The following is a 21,689-nucleotide window of genomic DNA, read 5'->3' on the forward strand; positions in this document are numbered from 1 at the left end:
TTGCCCGTGCACGGGCGCACACACACACTTTCTGTCTCAAATAAATTGATGCATTTTTTATTTTTCATTTTATTTATTTGAAAGGTAGAGAAAGAGAGAGAGAGAGAGAAAGAAAGAGGGAAGGAGGGAGGGAGGGAGGGAGGGGGAGAAAGAAAGAAAGGGAGAGAAAGGAAGGGAGAAAGAGATCTTTCATCTGTTTGTCCACTTCCTAAATGGCCACAGTGGCCAGGGTTGAGCCAGGAGTTTCTTTCAGGTCTCCCACAGGTGCCGAAGGACCTGGGCCATCTTCCACTGCTTTCCCAGGCCGTTAGAAGATAGCTGGGTCAGAAGAGGAGCAGCCAGGACAGGAGCTCACTGGGACATCAGGGCAGGCGGAGGCTTAGCGCTGGTCCCAGTACATAAATCTTTAAAAACAGTTTTTTTCAAGGCACCATTAATAAGTCATGGAGAATGTGGGCATCGATCCCACCACCTCTCGCATGCTAAGCGAGCGCTCTACCACCTGAGCTAATTCCCCAGCTGCTGATGCAAAGGAAAAAATAGATCTAGGAAAGCAAACGGGGGCATGCCCAGTGTTAACAGCAGCCAAAGACAGAGACAGCCCCAATGTCCATCAGTTGATGGGCAGGTAAACAAACCAATGCACAGCCACACAGCCACGCACAGCCACACAGCGGAATGGGGTTAGGCCATGAAAAGCAATGAAGCCCTTGATACATGCCAAACCCGGAGTCATCCGACTCGGATGGGCCTTGAAGACAGGAAGTGAAACATGCCGGTTCCGCTGGCGATTCCCCGTCCTTGAGCTGTCTGGAGCAGGAGTAGGCGCAGGTGCAGACACAGAGGGCAGAACTGAGGTTGCTCAGTGCTAGCGGGGCCGGGGGCCGGGGTTTCTTTCTGAGTTTTTACAGTTTCCTTTTTTTTCATTTTTGATGAAAATGTTCTAAAACTGACGGTGGTGATGTCTCGTGACAGAGCAAAGACTTAGGCCTCAGAGCCGCGTTAGCTCCCTTGCCTGAAAGCAGATCCATTTTCCTGGGGCCTTCCAAGCCCCTGGGTTGTTTCTCAGCTCAACCCTACACCCCCACCCCCCACCCCCCACCCCCCACCCCCGCCCCTGCATTCTTTCCAGTTAACCGGCTGCAGAGAGGAAGGCCCCCGAGTTTGAAAAGCTTGTACAAAGTAGCTAAGCTCCACCTAATCACTCCCTAGCAGACCCCCAGCCACCCGGAGCAGTACCAAGTCCCAGTCTGCAGGAGGGCGGGACAACACACATGCTGGCTGTGGGCCCCTCTCAGGCTTATTCTTTTTGAATAAACTTGTTTTTGTGTCTTGTTCCCCTCTTTGTCCTGCCCTTTGTTCCTTGTACCATGTATCTTTGAAGATGCTAAAAACCATTGGCTCCTACAACTTAAGTAGGTGAAGTGTGGGGGCTGAGTTTTGGTTTAGCCAGTTAAGCTGCCTGCATCCCATAGGGGTGCTGGTTCTAGTCCTGGCTGCTCCTCTTCTGAGCCGCTCCCTGCTAATGGGCCTGGGAAAGCAGCAGAAGATGGCCCAAGTGCTTGGGGCCCTGCACCCACGTGGGAGACCTAGAAGAAGTTCCTGGCTCCAGTTCCAGCCATTGCAGCCATTGGGGAGTGAACCAGTGGTGTCTCTCCTTCTCTCCCTCCCTTTTCTAACTCTCTCAAATAAAATAAATAAATACATATTTGTGGTCTGTGAGTTATATCTCAGTAAAGCTGTTTTTTGCAAAAGTCTAAAAATGACCCACAGGAGCCCCTGCTGAAAGGGAGGACGGGGTGGGGGAGGGGACTGAGGTGGCCAGCCACTGGCTGTCGGTCCTGGTGCCAACCAAGGGAGCTGAGACCACGGAGCGCACGTGGTTCTCATGGAGCCAAGGAGACAAAAAGGAGGGAAAAAGGAGAGGCCGCAGCAGGGCCAGGAGAAACTTGGCCATGAGGTCTGACTAATGCCAAACCCAGCACAGTGGAGTTGAGTTCCCAGATCCCGTCTCTGCAGCTAATTTCCCTGGTCCCTGTGTAGGGGCCGCCCTGGCCCTGGGATCCTCACAGGAGATGACAGACACTGGGCCTCGAGCCACAACCTGGGCAGGCAGTCAGCCTACCAGTGCCCTGAGCGAAGGTGTGAAGTGTAGTGTCCCGACCGCCCAGATAGGAAGAACCAGCGAGACTCACCGTAATGCAAAGAACAAAGGGACTTCATTACGGGTCCAGCATGCTGGGGCCTGACCTCCCGTTCGGTGTAGTGCTGGGAGACCAAGACCCCTTTTCTTTGTTCCCAGGCAAACAAGTATTACGTCCGCATTCCTTTCCCCTCATATGGCCATATATTGAGCCCCCCCCATCAGGTGGCCCCCCCAGCCCTGCTGGACCAAGGACTGCCTGGTGTCAGGTTTCATCTTCTCCTACCATACGCACCCTGGGCCTAGCCTGCCCTTGGTCTTGTGAGAAGCCTGTCATGGCGTGACTCTGGCCTCTCACAGGTGCTCCTTTGTTAGAGCACAGGGGAGTGGCGAGGTGCGTGTATTCAGCTACTGCGTTCTTACCTAAGAGAGAATGAGAAAGCTCGCACCCCAGGGAGCAGTCATTTTGCTGCCATGACAGTGAGGGACCACCAACACGGGTCATCTCCATTTAGCTGAGCAATGGCTCTTTTTTTTTTTTTTTAAGATTTATTTTATTTATTTGAAAGACAGAGTTACAGAGACAGGTAGATTAGAGAAGGAGAGAGAGGTCTTTCATCTGCTGGTTTACTCCCCAGATGGCCGCAACAGCCGGAGCTGCACCGATCCGAAGCCAGGAGCTAGGAGCTTCTTCCGGGTCTCCCACAGGGCGGGGCCCAAGGACCTGGGCCATCCTCTACTGCTATCCCAGGCCATTCTTCTGGATGAAGAAAAGATGTTTATTTGGTCCACTACTTTGGAGGCTTGCAGGTTTGGTGCTGTCACTGGCTTGGCTCCCATGGAGCCCCCTTAGTGGCAGCCCATCATGGTGGACCTCGATGGTGGGAGCACGCGTGGGAGGCAAACAGCCCAGCCCCAGCCCAGCAAGCCGGAGAGAGACAGGCAGGGGTGGGTTGGCCTCAGGCTTTCACAACGTGCGTCCCTTTGGACCCAAGCCTGTGAGCTCTGTTTGTGCAAACCATGAAATTTCACCTCCTTCCACCCAGGGTAGAAGAGTGAGCTGCAGTTCCCACTCCGCCACGTGACGTGGCTGGGACCCGCCACTTCTTGGTTTTTCCCAGCTTTGGCTTCCCCGGGTTTAAAATGTGGACGACAGCGCACCAACCTCACAGGGTTCTTGTGAGTGCTCGGTGAGTACACAGTAGTTTTTATTATCACGACCGCAGACAGCCTCTCTCAGTCCACTTTCATTGTTTTTTTCTTTTTTTTTTTTAATTAATTATTTGAAAGACAGAGATACAGAGAGCCAGAAGGGGAGGTCTTCCTTCTGCTGATTCACTCCGCAAATGGCCGTAATGGCCAGGGCTAGGCCAGGCCAAAGCCAGTAGTCTGAAGCTTTTTCTGGGTCTCCTACATGGGTGACAGTGGCACAAGGAGTCGGGCCATCTTCGCTGCTTTCCCAGGCCATTAATAGGGAGGTGGATTGGAAGTGGAGCAGCCAGGACTCGAACCAGCGTCCATATGGGATATTGGCACTGCAGGTGGCAGCTTAACCTTCTGTGCCAAGTGCGGGCCCCAGTCCATTTTCTGTTGTTAGAACAAAATCCCTGGGGTGGGCGTTTGGCACAGCAGTTGGGATGCCCATAGTCCATGTTGGAAGGCCTGGGTTGAAGTCCTGGTGCTACCTTTGACCTGACCCAGCCCCAGCTATTGCAGGAATTTAAGGCTCCTTCTCCCTGCCCCAGAGCCTGAGCCCCAAGTTACACTCACAGGCCACCCATTTCCGCTCTGGAGCAAGAGACTAAACCTCAATTTCCCTTTCCTCCTGCTCAGTGTCGTAACAGATTACAACCCACTAACCCAGAACTGGCCTTCCCACTCCCCGTGGCCTCGGTGCTTAGGGTGTGGCAGTTCTGCTCCCTGCACATAAGCCTCACAGATGGTTATATACTTACTTTAATTTATTTGAAGGGCAGAGTAACACACACACACACACACACACACACACACAATCTTGCATCTGCTGGTTCACTTCCCAAATGCCTGCAACAGCCAGGGCTAGGCCAGGCTGAAGCCAAGAGTCAGGAATTCCGTCCAGGCCTCCTGCATGGGTGACAAGGACTCAAATACTTGAGCCATCGTCTGCTGCCTTCCCAGGGTCTGTGTCAGCAGGAATCTGGATCAGAAGTGAATCTAGGACTCAAAGCCAGGCACTCCAATATGGGATGTGGGCATCCCAAGTAGTGGTTTGATCACAGTGTGAATGCCCACCCCTTGCAGACATTTTAAAAAGCAGTGTTGGGGTCGGCGCTGTGGCGTAGCGCCTAAAGCCACTGCCTGCAGTGCCTGTATCCCATATGGGCACCAATTTGAGTCCCGGCTGCTCCACTTCTGATCCACCTCCCTGCTATGGCCTGGGAAAGTAGTAGAAGATGGCCCAAGTCCTTGGGCCCCTGCACCCATGTGGGAGGCCCAGAAGAATCTCCTGGCTTGGGATCAGCACATCTCCGGCTGTTGTGGCCAACTGGGGAGTGAACCAACAGATGGAAGACCTCTCTCTGCCTCTCCTCTCTCTCTGTGTAACTCTGACTTACAAGTAAATAACAATAATTTTAAAAAGAGCAGTGTTGCAGGGCGGGTTCCTGGGCTGAGCGTTGGATCTCCCAGCCTCTGCTCATGCTGTATAACCTCAGGGATGTCTAAATCTCTTGGAACTGTGTCCCCTTGTCTGTGAAGTATGGACACCTGCTCTGTCCTGCTTAGTTGGATCACAGATGAGAAGATATTTCGGAACCCAAGAGGAGTTTTGCATGATAATCATCCTGGCTTCCATCCTGGCTGCATGAGCAGCCACACCAGGCAGTATGCTTAGTACTTCACATGCATTGTCTTAGAGGTAGATGTTATCACCTCCATTTTACAGATGGGGAAGCCTGAGGCTCAGCGAGTAAGCTCAGAGACACACAGAAAGTAGTGGTGCTTGAATTCCACTCTGGAGTGCCTGCCGGGACCTATCCACACACAGGACTGCCTGGTCCTTCTCAGCCATATGTAGGTACTGATCCTGGGCACTGCTAATGCCCGTCGCGGGGAGCTGTTGGGGAGGTGAAGGAAGGTGAGGCCTGGGGTGCACCCGGGGCAGAGAGTGTACTTTGGCTCCTTGTGTCCTCCCCACACCCATGCCTCCTGGAGGAGACTCCGTGTTGGCAGCGCAGGTTAGAGGGCCAGTGGTGGCCTGCGGCACTTCCAATGCCCGTTCCAGACGGTGGCTCATCCAGTGGCTGTGTCCAGTTCTGTTGAGACTCAGTTTGGAGGCCAATAGGAAAAGGGTGGAGAGGCCATCACCGCCCTGGGCCTCTGCATCTCCCCATCTGACTTTAGAAATCCCAGCTGGTTCCTTTCCTTCCCTTTCTGGCTTCTCTAGTCTCAGCCCTAATATGTTGTTGGTGGAGCGCCCTCTGGTGGCGAAGAGGCACCATACACCCTTTGCAAAACGGCTAACAAGCATTTTGGGGATGTCTTTGTTTTGAAACAGATACACACTTCTTTTTTTTTTTAAGTTTTATAATATTCTCTCTTTTTTAAAATTTGGAATGCAGAGTTACAGACAGAGAGAGAGGGATAGACAGAGATAGAAAAAGAGAAATAAAAGAGAGAGCTTCCATCCGCTGGTTCACTCCCCACCTTCAGGTTGGTTGCAGTCTTTCTCCCAGAGCTGGCAGAGGAAGGGGCTGGGCCCCTGGGGAGAATCGGACTGGCTGCAGGAGATCTGGGCTATCTTGTGTGACCTTAGCCTTTAACTCACACCTCCAGGCTGGCTGCAATCTTTCACCCAGCATTGGCAGTGGAGGAAGCTGAGCCCCTAAGGGGGAGACAGGCCGTCTCCAGGAGACCTCCGTTATCTTCATGAGCCCCAGGCCAATCAACATCCATATATGAAACCCCTGTCAGATGGGCACCCCAATAGAATGACCCGATGAACAGATAGTAATGCCTTAAAAACCTGGACACTTCCTCAAAGCCAGTGTCCTGTTCGGGCACTCCACCTGGTCTCCTCTTGGACCAGACGCTTTTATGTCAAATAAAAGTTTTTGTCCCTTTGCAAATTGCTTCCGGCTTGAGACAGGTAACACGTACTACATGCAATCTAATAAAAATATTTCCTTCTGCTCTTTAGCTTGTCTTTTAATGCTCTTAGTGGTGTCTTTTCATGAACAGAATTTCTCCGTTTAGTGTATTTGAATTCCTTGATGCGTTCCTTTACAGCAGGTGTTGCTGTGTCTCAGTAAATAAATGACCACACTGTGAGCGCTTGAGCAGGTCCTTCCACCTTTCTGGACTGGGCAAACCATGAAGAGCTGGGCAACACTGGTGGTTTGTAGACATTCTGAGAGCGTCAGCAAGCTAATCCTTCATTTTGGTAAATAACATTCTTTGAAAAATCCTCCTTTTTACTATTGTTTTATAAAAGAAAGGGCACTTGCACATCATTATATTGTACTTGTTTTACTGCAGAACAATGGAAATATTGTCAGCAGTCATCTAGGTTTCCTGTGACCCGTGACCTGATGACACAGACCCCTGCCTCCCAGCATGCAGGCTGCGCTCTGTGGCTTTCACTTTACTCACTGTTTTCTACCCCTGGCTCTCAGACCAAAACTTGCTTCTAGGCCACTCTTAACTTCCTCTTAAGTGTATAATTTTATTTGTATTTATTTATTTATTTTTATTTGAGAGAGAAACTATTATCTACTGGTTCACAACACAAAGGCTCACAGAAGCAAGGGTGAAGCCACGTCTCCCACGGGGGTGGCAGGGACCCAAGTGCTACCTTCCAGGGTCTCCTTAGCAGGAGCTGGAATCCAGGGTGGAGGCCGGCGCTGTGCCAGGGGAGGCTAAGCCTCTGCCTGTGGCGCTGCCATCTCATGTGGGCACCGGTTCCTGTCCTGGCTGTTCGTTCCACTTCCAATCCAGCTCTCTGCTAATGGCCTGCAAATGCTTAAGGCTCCCACACCCGTGTGGGAGACCCAGAAGAGGCTCCTGGTTCCAGGCTTCGGATTGGCCTAGCTGCGGCCATTTGGGGAGTAAACCCGAACCAGCAGATGGAGGACCTTTCTCTCTGTCTCTCCCTCTCTCTATCTGTAACTCTACCACTCAAATAAATAAATGAAATCTTAAAAAGAAAAATCCAAAGTGGAGCCAGACTCATACCCAGGCAGTCTGACATGGGAGGCAGACATTCCAATTGGAGCGTCTTAAGGCCTTTTGAGGAGGGTCCCAGGGAAGTTGGAACAGCTCTGGAGTGCTTGCTGGTTCTGAGGTGGAATTCAGAGATTAAGGGATGGATGGGACCAGCGCTGTGAGGCAGTGGTGAATGCCCCAGTCTGCAGCACTGTCATCCCATATGGGCGCACGTTCGAGACCCGGCTGCTCCACTTCCGGGAGCTAGCAACAACTCTCCAGCTCTCTGCTATGGCCTGGGAAAGCAGTAGAAGATAGCCCAAGTCCTTGGGCCCCTGCACCTGTGTGGGAGACCAGAAAGAGGCTCCTGGCCCGTGGCTTCTGATTGGTGTGGCTCCGGCCATTGCGGCAAATTGGGGAGTGAACCAGTGGATGGAAAACCTCTCTCTCTCTCTCTCTCTCTCTCTCTCTCTCTCTCTCTGCCTCTCCTCTCTCTGTGTAACTCTGACTTTCAAATAAATAACTAAATCTTTTAAAAAAGAGATAGAAAGAGATTAAGGGGTGAACTTGGGACTGAGGGCTGTCGGGGGAAAGTGTGGCATACCAGTGGGTGTGCCAGGAATAATGGAAAATAGCAAAGCGAGTCTAGAGCTCCTGGGCTGCTTTTTGATCTTTTCCTGCCAAACTGAGTTTCACTCCCTCAGGTCTCCACGGAATGCGATTCTTTTGAGTAAATTTGTTTCTATGCCTAACTTTTGAAATGAGATTTCCAAGTTATACAGACGTAGATTTGTTTGCTATTTTAAGTTGCAAAAGCACTCCAATGTTATAAGGCTCATCCCTGGGGCCAAGAACTGGGGCCCTGGAGAAGGAGCCCCCAGAGAATCCCTAGCAACCGAAGCTCCTCCCTAGCAACGGCTCTCCTCGGAACGGTTTTGGGATCCAAGGCTATGCGCGAAGGCAAAACCGGATGTTGATGGTATTGCCATGGTAACGGACGGGAGCCCGGAAGTGACGCCAGAGGAAAAGGAAGTGGAGTGCGGAGAGGACCCACGTGGATTCCGCGCGTGCCTGGAAGCCGGTGCTTCCCCGCCGGGTCTCAGCCAACATGGGCCGCTCGGGGAAGTTGCCCTCCGGTGTCTCGGCCAAGTTGAAGCGCTGGAAGAAAGGCCACAGCAGCGACAGCAACCCTGCCATCTCCCGCCACCGCGAAGCCGCCCGCAGCCGCTTCTTCAGCCGGCCGTCAGGTAGCAGGGCGGAGACGGGGCTGGACCGGCGTCGGGCGGGGGCGGGGGCGGGGCGGTCCGCGCGGGGCTGGGGGCTCCCGAGGGTCCGGGGCCCGGGCGTCGGCCCTGTCAGCTCTTCCAGTGCCCTGAACAGGTGCTGTGGGGGAGCGACTTGTCGGGTGGCGCGGCGTCAAGTTGGGACTTGCTGTTAACCTGCAGTGGCGCGGGCTCCCCGAGCGTTTTCACCGGGGCTTGCGCGCTGACTGCCACCGGGCACGCGGGAGCAGGACGCGCTCGCTTCTTTAAGTTTTAGGCCCGAATTCCGCCTCTTGGGTTGGGGGTGTGTTTCACAGGACTCGTGTTCTCTAGGCAGAGGAAGGGTTGGGTGGAGCTTGGGGCCGATGCTTGTGCCTGTCGCCTCGCAGGCAAGAGCGACCTGACGGTTGATGCTGTCAAGTTGCATAATGAGCTGCAGTCAGGGTCCCTGCGCCTGGGCAGCCGCGGAGCCCCGGAGACGGCCATGGAGGAAGAGGGGGAGCTGGCTGTCACCGAGAAGTCCTCCGGCACCTTCCTGAGCGGCCTCTCCGACTGCACCAACGTCACCTTCAGCAAAGTGCAGCGCTTCTGGGAGTCCAGCTCGGCTGCTCACAAAGAGGTAGGGAGGCCTCGCACGGCTGCCTGGCAGTGAGGAGGGGCCGCCGGAGCCCGGAGCCCTGGCCATCAGCTGTCTGCTGACCGCAGGTGGTATTTCTGTCTGCTGTGTCATCTTTTCTATCCTCGGTGTCTCTACACATTACCCTATTTCCCACGTTCTTTTTATGTTTAAAGATTTATTTTTATTTGAAAGGCAGAGTTACAGAGAGGCAGAGAGAGGCCAAGACTGGTCTTCTCCCCAAAGGACCACAACAGCAGAGCTGGGCCAATCTGAAGCCAGGAGCCAGGTGCCTCCTCCTGGTCTCCCATGCGGGTGCAGGGCCCAAGGACCTGGGCCATCCTCCACTGCCTTCTCGGGCCACAGCAGAGAGCTGGACTGGAAGAGGAGCAACCGGGACAGAATCCGGCGCCCCAATCGGGACTAGAATCTGGGGTGCCGGCGCTGCAGGTGGAGGATTAGCCTAGTGAGCCGCCGTGCCAGCCTAAAGATTTATTTTATTTATGTGAAAGAGTTACAGAGAGAAGTGGAGACAGAGAGGTGAAGACAGCAGGTGTTCCATCTGCTAGTGCATTCCCCAGATGGCTGCAACAGCCGGAGCTGCGCCAGTCCAAAACCAGGAGCCAGGAGCTACCTCTGGGTCTCCCACGTGGGTGCGGAGGCCCAAGGACTTGGGCCATCTTCTACTGCTTTCATTATATCTTACATCCGCTATTCTGCAACCTTTTTCCCCACCAAGGAGGATTTCTAAGTTTGTATGTATACACACACACACTTAGTTCCTTATTCTTTTCCATCAGTGCATAGTACTTCAGTATATTGTGTTATGTAGTATTATACACTAAGTAAGCACGTTAACAGGAAACTGGACCAGAAGTGGAACAGACTCTAGCCAGCCTTGGGCTGTCGGATGGCAGCTTCGTTAATCCCTTGTTGAGACTGGTTCTGATTTGTTGTTGCAGTGGACAAACCTGTCCATACACGTTTGTGCATTCATACAAGTAGTTGTCGAAGAGACCGTCTATGAGGAAGTTTTAGCAGGCATGCTGTCTGTCCTGCTGTTTGCTGGCCCTGCGGTGGGCATCCCGGCTGAGTGCCGCTCAGCTTCTCTGTCCCTGGGCTCTTTCCTGTTAATTCATGAGGGGCAAGCCTGGGGCCCGTGGGGCAGGGTCGGTCGGAGATGCTTCAGGGCTGTCTCCCCTCGCGTGCAGATCTGTGCTGTGCTGGCCGCCGTCACCGAGGTGATCCGCTCCCAGGGCGGGAAGGAGACGGAGACCGAGTACTTTGCCGCTCTGGTGAGTGGGTGCAGCGGGGGGAGGAGAGGTGACACCGATCCAGCGGGTTATTCAGGCTGTGGCGCCCCGGGGGGAGCGAGGGCTCACCGTGAGCAGGTGAGGACACCGCCGCGTCTGTTCTCCGGGCTTGGGGAGGCCTGCAGCCTCTGCTGCAGTGATCTCGTAAAGCGAGAGCCCGCCGCTCTGCCTCCTCTTCCTGTGTCTCTGAAGACGGTTGAGCTGGGGAGATCATCTAGGAAAATGGTTTTCCAAGTGTGGTCTGAGGGCCCCAGCACTCTTCTTGGGGGTTGGCTGGGCCAGAATTATCTCCATCATGATACCTCTCTCACCCCTGTGAGCGTACTGTGGAGTCTCCCAGAAGCTATGTTCTGACAGCTAGTGGAGGTGCGCTTGTAGGTCCTTGTGTTTGTTTTGAAATTGTTCAGTTGTGATTGCTAATGCAAATATCGGCAGATACAACCTGTGAGCACAGCCTGCTCAGTGGGGGTCCTTGGTCATTTTCAAGGACATAAAAGTTTGAAAACCGCTGCTCTAGAACAGGGGTTGGCAGACTTTGCCTGTGGCTGAATCAGACCCATGGCCTGTTTTTGTACAGCCTGGGAGCTAAGAATGGTTTTTCCATTTCTGAAGGACTGAAACACACAGAGAGACGTGTGTAGCAGGGAGCGTATGTAGCCTGCAGAGCCTCAGACATTACTGCTGGCCCTTTACCGAGAGCTTGCACACCTCTGCTCCAGAGAGAGGAAGTATTTCAGGGAGCTGGGTATGGTGTGGGATTCTGTGTTGTGCTTGTTTGTTTTTGTTTTTTTCTATTCACACGCCAGGTGGTATTCTAAGTGTTTTACACATATTAATTCAATTAAACCTCACAACAACTTTATGAAGTGTGTTGTATGTTATGAATGAGGAACTTGCGTCATAGGTTAAGTTATTAGGCCAAAGTTACATAGTGGCAGAGCTGGGGTTGAACCTGTGATGCCATGGTTCTTGTCCATGGTCACTGTACTGGGCGCCTGGCTCCCCTTCCCTCCTTTCTCCTTGCCTAGTGTGGCATACTGTCCACTCTCACCCTTGATCTGGTCCTCAGATGACCACCATGGAAGCAGTGGAGTCCCCAGAGTCTCTGGCCGCCGTGGCTTACCTGCTGAACCTCGTCCTGAAGCGGTGAGTCTCAGCTCCTGTTTGAACCTCACCTCTCCTTGTGCAGGAGGGAAACGAATGTGGCCAGGAGGAGCAGAGCCAGGACATTATTTTTAAAAGATAGTTGATTTAAATAAAATTTTTTTTATAGAGAGCGAGCACACGCACATGCACACATTCCCGCTTGCTGGTTACCCCCAGATGATGACAGTGACTGACCCGGGGCTGGGGCAGAAGCCAGGAGCCAGGAGCTCAGTCTAGGTCTCCTGTGTGGGTCCCGCAGTTACCTGCACCGTCACCGTTGCCGCCCAGAATCTGCATGGGCAGAAAGCTGGAAGCCGGAGCCAGGGCTGGGCATCGATGTGGGATATGGGCATCGTGACCGCCGCGCTGAGCGCCCACCCGAGATGCCTGATTTTTCTTTTTAATTTTTAGTTTAGCTCTTTTTTTTTTTTTTTTTTTTTAACAGATTCAATATAGTTCTTAGATACAATTCTCTGATACTTGATTTTTTTTTTAAAAGATTTATTTGGAATACAGAGTTAGAAAGAGAGATCTTCCATCTGCTGGTTCACTCTCTAAATAGCCACAATGGTCAGAGCTGAGCTGATCCAAAGTCAGGAGCCAGGAGCTTCTTCTGGGTCTCCCACATGGGTGCAGGGGCCCAGGCACTTGGGCCGTCTTCCACTGCTTTCCCAGGCCATAGCAGAGAGCTGGATCGGAAGTGGAGCAGCCAGGACTAGAACCTGCGCTGGCCGATACTTGATTTTTGAAGATGAAAAGTTCTGGAGATTGGTTGTGCAGCATTGTGAATATGCATAACACTACTGAACTGTGCCTTTAAAAATGGTTAAGGCCGGCGCCGCGGCTCACTAGGCTAATCCTCCGCCTTGCGGCGCCGGCAAACCGGGTTCTAGTCCCGGTCGGGGCGCCAGATTCTGTCCCGGTTGCCCCTCTTCCAGGCCAGCTCTCTGCTGTGGCCAGGGAGTGCAGTGGAGGATGGCCCAGGTGCTTGGGCCCTGCACCCCATGGGAGACCAGGAAAAGCACCTGGTTCCTGGCTCCTGCCATCGGATCAGTGCGGTGCGCCAGCCGCAGCGCGCTGGCCGCGGCGGCCATTGGAGGGTGAACCAATGGCAAAGGAAGACCTTTCTCTCTGTCTCTCTCTCTCACTGTCCACTCTGCCTGTCAAAAAAAAAAAATGGTTAAGATGGTACAGTTTATGCTCTGCATATTTTACCACGATCTAATTAAAATAAAACTTTGGAAACGATAGCTTGTGTCAGGGGGCATTCTATAGTCTCAGGCTCTGGGGGTGGCATGGGCCATCACACCCATGGAGTATGGGAGTTGGCACCTGGGGAAGGGGCAGCCCAAGGGTGGGAGCAGGCAGGGGAAAGAGCTGACAGGTTGGCAGCAGTTTGGGTACTTGCTGCTAGGGGAGCGTGGCCAGGCAAGGTGGGGAGGGGAGGGAAGATGGGGGTGAGTGAGAACTCGGCTCATGGGTGATGCCGAGTGAGTAGTGGAGAGGGTGCAGGAGGAGGTCAGGCGGAAGTTCCTTAAGTCTGAAGCGGGACTCCTGTCCTCAGGGCACTGCCCACCCGCTGAGTGGCTCGGGCAGCAGTGCCCCAGCTCCGTCCAGCTTCCTGCTTTGCACCACAGAGGGCTGCACCTGCTGCTCTTCAGAGGCCTCTCTGGGGTGACCTTCTCTCCTCTGCCCCCAGGGTGCCCAGTGCCGTGCTCATTAAGAAGTTCTCCGATACCTCCAAAGCCTTCATGGATGTCATGTCAGCCCAGGCCGGCAGTGGCTCCTCCTCTGCCCTCCGATGGGTTAGTGTTTGGCGCCCGGAGCCCATGTGATTTGGGTAAAGCTTGGCTGCTCCTGGGTGCTCTGTGCAGCCTCAGATGCCTCCCTTTGGGGTTTTCTGGAAGTGGTGAGGACCTGGGGTCTTTCCCGTCCTGGCAGAGGCTGGTGGAGCTGAGGAACTCTGGCTTTCTTCTTTAAGGTCCTCTCCTGCCTGGCCACCCTTCTGCGGAAGCAAAACCTGGAGGCCTGGGGCTACCCCGTGACCCTTCAGGTGTACCACGGGCTCCTGAGCTTCACTGTGCACAGCAAGCCTAAGGTGAGACTGCGGGACCCCCAGGAAGTGGAGAGGTAGCAGAGCCACCCCGCAGTGCAGGGGGTGGGAGCTTTCAGTCACACAGACCCGCACCGAAGACTGGATTCACTGCCTGGTGTCTCCCAGGGCAAGTTACCTAATCTCCGTGAGCTTCCTGGTCCGTCCCCTGGTTCCACTTCCGGCCTGCACAGTAAGGACGTGACACCTACCTGAGACTCCTGCCTCCCTCACAGGCTGGTGGCGGGGACTCAGGGAGGTGGTTGCCCACTGTTTTCCCCAGAAATTAAGGGCAGGGAGCACAATGATGATGGTCGTTCTCTGTGCTGAGCACCGTCATCCCAGATGGTCATATGCCTCCTTCCCTGTGTGTTCACGTGGTCTTTCCTCACTTTCTTCAGGCCTTGGCTAAAATGTCACCTCACGCAGTGACACTTCCTCGACCCCTGTATAAAAAAGAAGTAGTCCTGTTTTGTTGTCCGCGAGTGCTTTTCACCTGTCTGTGTCTGGAGATGGGGGACGTGGGTGCTCAGAGCCTTGTGAGCTGGGCTGTCGCAGCAGCCAGGAGCCCCAGGCTGAGGGATGAGGCCCCTACCCTTAAAGACGAAGTGGCTGGACTTGCAGGGCATCAGGGAGTTAGCACAGGCCAGGTGCCCCTTGTCCAGAGGCTTGAGACCAGAAGTGCTCCAGATTTAAGAGTCATGCAGTTTTTGGAATATTTACCTGGCTGTTACTGATGCAGCGTTTTTAATCTGAAACCCAAACTACTCTGAAATCTGAACCTCTTCAGTGTCATGTTGGTCTTCAAATTTTCGGATTTTGGAATGGTTCAGGTTTTTGGATTAGGGAGCCTCACACTGTAACATAGCAGTGATTTGAACCAAGATTTGTCTTGCTCCACAGCTCAGACCTCTGTACACACAAAGGCCCCGGCCCAGCACAGGGTGTGGCAAGCTGTTCAGTTAAGCCTGGTTGGTGGGTGTGCCAGGCACCCACGGTACTGGCTCAGTGCTGATGTGGCCGTGTTCCTCTTTCCCTGCCCCCAGATCCGCAAGGCTGCCCAGCATGGAGTGTGCTCGGTCCTCAAGGGCAGCGAGTTCATGTTTGGTGAAAAGGCCCCTGCCCAGCATCCTGCTGCCGTTTCCACCGCCAAGTTCTGCATCCAGGAGATTGAGAAGTCTGGAGGTGGGAAAGCCAGACTGCGGGCAGGTGGATGGGAAGCCGTGGCTGGCCGCAGGGAGGGGGCTGGCGTCTAAACTGCTCCTTTGCCTGGCAGGCTCCAAGGAAGCCACCACCACGCTGCACATGCTGACGCTGCTGAAGGACACGCTGGCCTGCTTCCCAGAAGGCCTGGTGAAGAGCTGCAGCGAGACTCTCCTCCGGGTCATGACCTTAAGCCATGTGGTGAGCTCAGGCCCGAGAGCCAGAAGAAGAGGGGCCATGGTCAGACACCAGGCAGGGCCTGGGCTTTCCCTGCCCTGAAACCAAGGAGACCGCATCACGCGTGGTGTGGGGATAGGTAGGGCCAGCGCAGGGGCCTGGGCAGTTGGGGCTGACCACAGAGAGCAGGGCAGAGCAGGGATGAATCCGTGTCTGGGCAGGGAAAGTGTCAGCCCCCACCTCTGCTCCAGCCCGAGTCAGGTATTTCTACTTCACACGTGGATTTTCCTACCTAACAGGTTAGTGTTGCAGCTTTAACGACAGGTTAAAAATGACTGGCTGCTCTTCTGTCATCCTCGCATAATTCTTAGTCTTTATATAATCTCTTGATTATCCACATACACTTAAAAATTTTTATTATACAAGCAATACGATCACTGCTTAAAGGGAGGAAACCATATCACGGGACCAATCTCTTTCCCTCCAAGTCTCATTTCCTAAGGTAAACTGTGCCAGCAACTGTGAGCCCTTTCAGACCTGTTTTCTATGGATATATAACATACGTGAACACATGGGGCAACATGGCGTGTCATAGCATGCAGACCCTCTGTGGCCTGCCTTTTTAAGAGTTTAGTTTTTGCTTATTTATTTATTTATTTGAAAGTCAGAGGTACACAGAGAGAGGAAAGGCAGAGAGAGAGAGAGGTCTTTCATCCGATGGTTCACTCACCAGTTGGCCGCAAACGGCCGGAGCTGTGCCAATCCGAAGCCAAGAGCCAGGAACCAGGAGCCTCTTCCAGGTCTCCCACGTGGGTGCAGGGCCCCAAGGACTTGGGCCATCTTCTACTGCTTTCCTGGGCCATAGCAGAGAGCTGGATCAGAAGTGGAGCAGCCAGGTCTCAAACTGGCGCCCATATGGGATGCCAGCGCTTCAGGCCAGGGCGTTAACCCGCTGCACCATAGTGCGGGCCCCCTTTAGTCGTCTTTTGTTGTTGTTGTTTTTTTAATTTGTTTGTTTTCTCCATTGTTTTTGTTTAACTCATTTAAAGGTTTGTGAGCGTCTGGGTGGGTGGGCAATGTTTGAGATAAGGGTCTAGGGTAGCCCTTGGCTTTGTGGGTCTTCTCTAAGCCTGTGTGTCCCCCACAGCTGGTGACAGCCTGTGCCATGCAGGCCTTTCACAGCCTCTTCCATGCCAAGCCAGGCCCAGGTACCCTGTCAGCAGAGCTCAACGCCCAGATCATCACGGTGAGGCCTGACGCTGGGCAAGGCGGGCATCTTGGGAGGCTGTGCTGGGGACACTGGTACTGCTCGCTGTCTTCAGAGCAAGGGTGAATGGCTGCACTGGGCTCCTGCACCGGAGGAGGCCAGGAGGCCAGCAAGCAGACAGGAGACCAGCTGCCGGGGTCACATTAGCGTTCATGGGAGCTGGGGCCCTGGCTCCTTCTTGAATAAACCATTTCAGCCTCATCTCGTGGGATTCACAGATAGCTGAGGGCTCCCAACCTTGCAAATCTGTGAATGGGTTTTGACAGGGGCTACAACCTTCTCCCCAGAATGTATGTGCGTGCTCATGTGCCTTTTTCCAGAGAAGGGCTTTGGCTTATGCTAGATACACAGATGAATGTGACCTGTTTTACTCCCCTATGCCTAGGGGCTGTTCTCTCAAAGAAATGGAACTGAGAGAACTTTCTGGAGTGGGGCAGGATAGGAACTAGAAAAGCCATGGGGGCTGTGAGTTCCTAGGCTACATGCTGGTCCCCTGGGGATGGAAAGGGATCATGGTCATTGGGACTGCTGCCAGCTGTACCTGCTTATTCCCTCTCCCACCTCTAGGCCTTATATGACTACGTTCCCAGTGAAAATGACTTACAGCCCATGCTCGCCTGGCTTAAGGTTATGGAGAAAGCCCACATCAACCTGGTCAGGTAGGAACAAGGAGGAGGGGTGTCCCAGGCCCTCCATCCGGCCTGCCTGCTCTGCGCCATGGAGGGCAAGGATGTGAGCTTGAGGCTGGTGAGGCAGCTTGCTGCCTAGGGCTGCAGACCAGCTCTCGTTTGGGAGAGGCACACAGTAGGGCAGCACAGACCTCTGACCAGGGCCAGTTCCTTTCCTGCTGGAGCATTTGCCAGCTCACTGCGAGGTGAAACCACGTGGGTTGGATGCAGCATGCTCCAGGTCAGGGCTGGAACTCAAGCCCCAGTCTCCATCCCCCTGGCTGTGCCATCCCCTGCCCGCTTGTTCCCTTGTCTGCTTTCTGCAGCTCCACCCTGTTCCCCACCTGGACCAGTGGCTTCTCTCGGTCTCATCATCCTGTGAACCTGCCTCCTGCTTTGTGTCACTGTGTTCATTCAGGGCTGGGGCCTGGCCACTAAATAGAGGCTACTGGACAGTTCCACTCGTCCAGAACAAGGCTGGGAGGAAATGGAGTATGCAGTGTGAGATGGCGAGCCGTGTGGATGCATTTTCCCTGGAGCGAGGGTCTGAGCCCTGGGACTCCACTGTGCTGTGTCTGTTTTCCCCTCAGTAAAGGGTCCTGGCGTTAGTCTGGCCCCAGGACATGCAGACTGCTTTGCTCGTCATTCCGTCTATCTCACTATCCCCATCCAGCCATGAGCAAGGGTGCAGCCCTGTTTCATAAAGCAGCAGCTGGGAATTAACTGGCCACACAGCTGCCAGGAAGCCAGGCCTCGTGTCCTGCCCAGGTCGGCCAGACCCACCATCTTTTTACTACACCAAACTGCATTTCAGTTGGCGATGTCAGGAAATGGTGAGACCACCACATTCACTCATTTTTTTTCTTAACATTTATTTTATTTATTTGAAAGGCAGAGTTACAGAGAGAGAGAGGGAGAGACAGAAATCTTAAATCCGCTGGTTCGCTCCCCAGATGGCTGCAATGGCTGGGGCTGAGCCAGACTGAAGCCAAGAGTTTCATCCAGGTCTCCCACATGGGCCCTTGGGCCCAAGTGCTTGAGCCTTCCTCTGCTGCTTTCCCAGGTGCAGTGGCAGGATAGGAAGTGGAGCAGCCAGGACTCAAATTGGTGCCCACATGGGCTTAAGTTGCAGGCAGCAAGTTAACTTGTTAGGCCACAATGCCAGCCGCCTCATTCACTCTTCTGTGGGAGCACGCCCAGACCTGTGTCCATTCTGTGTCCTGGGAGGTTATAGCACCATGGATGATGGCAAGCACGCTAGAATGCTCCCCCAGTGCCCCACTGGGCAGCAGTTCAACCCCAACAGCATAATGCTGTGCTGGCGCTGTGGCGCAGTAGGTTAATCCTCCACCTGTGGCCCTGGCACCTCTTAAGGTCCAGCTCTCTGCTATGGCCTGGGAAAGTAGTAGTAGATGGCCCAGGCACTTGGGCCCTTGTACCCGCATGGGAGACCTGGAAAATGCTCCTTGCTCCTGGCTTCGGATCAGCTCAGCTCCGGTCATTGAGGCCATTTGGGGAGTGAGCCAGCAGATGGAAGACCTTTCTCTCTGCCTCTCCCTCTCTCTGTAACTCTCCCTCTCAAATAAATAAAATCTTAAAAAAACAAAAAAACAAAACAAAACAAAAAAAACAACCACGAATCATTGAGTAGGTGTACATGCTCTTATGGAAAGAACTCTGGGATACATTGAGAAAAAGTGGAATGCAGAGCTGCAGGTAAGGTGGGATTGTTTGTATTTGTGCACCCTGGAACCAGGTTGCCAGGGTGTGAATCCTGACCCCACTGCACCAGATTGCATGGCTTGGGCAAGGTACTTGACTTCTCTGTTTCATCTATAAAATGGGAATTATAATAGGATTTATTTCATTAATTATAACAAAGTTAAATGAATTCATGTAGTTATATCATTGATTAGTGCATAGTATGCTACTTCATGTTAGTAGTTGCTATCATTTTGCATGTATGTGCAGAAAGGCCAGCGAGAGTACTTAAGAAACCCGATGTTGATTGTCCCTGGGAAATACAGGTGAGGCTCAGATGGGAGGAAGGCTTGCCCTGGGCTCTACACGTGCAGACCTGAGTGAATCTTTGGCCATGTGTGGTGATTGCTTGAAGGTCAATGCCTTTTGTAATCTGCCCACTGCCAGGGCCCCGTAGAGCCCAGCGGAGCAGTGGGGTTTCTGAACCTGGACCATCCGCAGGTTGAGCCCCAGTTGCCCGGGTCTTGAGGCTCTGTGCCAGGCCCCATGGACGTGTTTTGTCTTGGCAGGTTGCAGCGGGACCTGGGGCTGGGCCACCTTCCTCGCTTTTTTGGAACAGCCATGACCTGTCTCCTGTCCCCCCACTCTCACGTGGTGACAGCTGCCACCCAGAGCCTCAAGGTACTGCAGCTTCTCAGTGCCAGCTTGAGCTGAGGAAGCAGAAAGCAAAAGGAGTTGTGCCTGCCGCCCTGTCTCGCCCTGCGCTGCCCACTCACGCCTGGGGGGACTCCAGCACTGGAGACTGGCCTGTCAGAGGCTTCAGAAGGCAATCACCTGGGAGTGCTAGGTGCTGATTAGGGGGCTGTCGTGGGCCCAAACAGCCAGAGTCGTGTTTTTTAGGAGCTCCTGAAGGAATGCGTGGCTCCCCACATGGCTGCCATTGGCTCGGTGACCTCCTCGGCCTCAGGCCCCGCCCAGTACATTGCCAAGATGTTCAGGTGAGAAAGTGCTGTCCACATTAGGGGGTGGGGGCACCTTGCAGGAAACTCCTGTCATGACAAGTGCTCTCTGCTCAGGCTGCTGACAGGAGCGCCCGCCACATTGCAGGGGCTTGGCGGGAGCCAGAGGGGTGCCATGGTGTAACATTCGAGAGAATGTGCTCCATCCAGTGGCTTCCAATCCAGCTCTGCTGACACAGGCCTAGGCACTGGAGCAAGCCCCCTGCCTCTCCCTCAGGGGCTCAGGGGTCCAGAAGAATGGGGGCTAAAGATTGAGTGGGCTGGCACACAGTTGGGCATTCAGTAGATACAAACCACTGGAGGGGAGACGAGACGAGCCCCATTGCACATCAGTGAAGCAGAGATCACGCAGCCAGCGGCAGCCTGAGCACAGCCTCTGCTCCGACTGCCGACTGCCGAACCGTGCTGCCCTCCTCGCCTGTCAGAGGAGCTACTCACGTGGCCGCCTTCACCTTCCCAGCAGGGCAGTGAGGACGCTCAGCACCGGGCACCCCTCAGCAGCCCTGGGGAAGGGCCGGGTCTGTCTGCTCAGCTCCAGGGGCTGCTACTTTGGTTCCTGTCCCTCACAGGGACATAGGCCCCTTTCCTGTGGGCCCCTCTGCGATGAAGTGGCAGTGGAATCAGGCCTCCCCCAGCCTCACCCCTCCCCCACACTGCCTCCGGTCGGCCTCTCAGATCCCCAGGAGCTAGACTTCCCTGGAAGGTGGAGCAGACCCAGGTGTGCACAGGCCAGAAAGGGCTACACCTCTGCCTGGGCCAGTTGTTTCTACCCTGGCCCCCTGACTCATGTCTGAGAAAGCAGAGGACAGTGGGAAGACATGGGCTTGGGAGACCCAGTGTAGTCAATGGCAGATTATACAGTCTTTCTGTGCCTCAGTTTCCCCATCTGAAGATGGGACACAGGGTTCTCTAAGCATCAGGATGCTGTCAGCTGAGACCTGGGTGTGGTATGGACTTTCCCTGGCTAGGGCACAGGGTAGCATGACCGTGGCCCTGACTGTGCCTTCTCCCTTGGCAGGGCCGCAGAGGAGGGCCTGACGTACAAATTCCATGCGGTCTGGAGCTCCGTGTTGCAGCTGCTGTGTGTCTTCTTTGAGGCGTGTGGAAGGCAGGCGCACCCTGTGATGAAGAAGGTAGGCTGGGGCTGCTGGGCTGGCCTCGGATGGCTCCTGCTGGGGGCGTGTCTGTCGGCTGCACTCTTCTCACCCTCCATCCTGACAGTGGCCCCAGCAGGTTCCCAGCTCAGTCCTCAGGGAGGTGGCTGGGCCCATGTGGGAAGAATAGGAAGAGGGATAGTCAGTCCCCTCTGCCACCTGCTGCTAGCCTTTGTGGGAGCTATGGTTCTGGAACTTAGGGAACCAGTGTGATCCCCCTTCTCCCTTCCCCTCTTACTTGGGACAGAAAATCTAAAGGATTAAAAATTGAGGACAGTGTTGGTGTTTTAAACAGACTTAGGTCCCAGAGGGGTTTCCCCACCAGAGTAGACCATTTAAGAATCAGGAATTTCCCAGGGATCCTCACAGGCGTCAGCTCTGAGAAAAGTTAGGGACCTGGGGATGGGCCCCAGACTCCTTGTCAGCAGGTGGCCCAGCTCCTGACCTCGTGGGATCTTCTTCACGAACTCTGCCTTTGCTGGGTGAGAAAAGGAGCCAGCCCCAGCAGTCTGCCCCAGGAATCCCAGCCTGGGCCCTGCAGGGCGGGCGGGCAGACCTGGCTTCCTATAAGCTGGGCATGGCCACGGGCAAGGAGGCTGGCATGGGCTGTGACGAACCAGAGGGTGCTGCTAGTTGTTGGCTGGGCACCTGCCTCTGCCAGACCTTCCCCTTTCAACATGGACTGCAGATGGCGTTTGCATGTGAAGTCCTCTGGTTTTTATGAATTAAGTGAAGCAGAATTAGTGA

At 54.1% G+C, this 21,689-nt stretch overlaps 1 protein-coding gene and 1 non-coding gene across 2 annotated transcripts in view; one reads left to right on the forward strand and one right to left on the reverse strand.

Moving 5' to 3' along the window:
• Positions 1-444: 444 nt before the first annotated feature.
• Positions 445-517, reverse strand: TRNAA-AGC (transfer RNA alanine (anticodon AGC)). Its single transcript has one exon. It is a non-coding gene; the product is annotated as a tRNA-Ala (tRNA).
• Positions 518-8,317: 7,800 nt separating this feature from the next.
• RRP12 (ribosomal RNA processing 12 homolog) overlaps positions 8,318-21,689 on the forward strand; it is a 28,885-nt gene continuing 15,513 nt past the window's right edge. Inside the window, exons 1-13 of the mRNA XM_002718602.6 lie at positions 8,318-8,571; positions 8,976-9,205; positions 10,414-10,497; positions 11,585-11,661; positions 13,361-13,466; positions 13,643-13,759; positions 14,800-14,938; positions 15,030-15,157; positions 16,281-16,379; positions 16,968-17,059; positions 19,339-19,450; positions 19,670-19,767; positions 20,807-20,921. Of these exons, the coding sequence (XP_002718648.3) occupies positions 8,433-8,571; positions 8,976-9,205; positions 10,414-10,497; positions 11,585-11,661; positions 13,361-13,466; positions 13,643-13,759; positions 14,800-14,938; positions 15,030-15,157; positions 16,281-16,379; positions 16,968-17,059; positions 19,339-19,450; positions 19,670-19,767; positions 20,807-20,921 (1,536 nt within the window). The 5' untranslated portion in view covers positions 8,318-8,432. The remainder of the gene's footprint in view (positions 8,572-8,975; positions 9,206-10,413; positions 10,498-11,584; positions 11,662-13,360; positions 13,467-13,642; positions 13,760-14,799; positions 14,939-15,029; positions 15,158-16,280; positions 16,380-16,967; positions 17,060-19,338; positions 19,451-19,669; positions 19,768-20,806; positions 20,922-21,689) is intronic.

This window comes from Oryctolagus cuniculus, chromosome 15, assembly GCF_051225735.1.
Source record: "Oryctolagus cuniculus isolate XC-2025 breed Fujian yellow rabbit chromosome 15, ASM5122573v1, whole genome shotgun sequence".
Lineage (NCBI taxonomy): Eukaryota > Metazoa > Chordata > Mammalia > Lagomorpha > Leporidae > Oryctolagus > Oryctolagus cuniculus.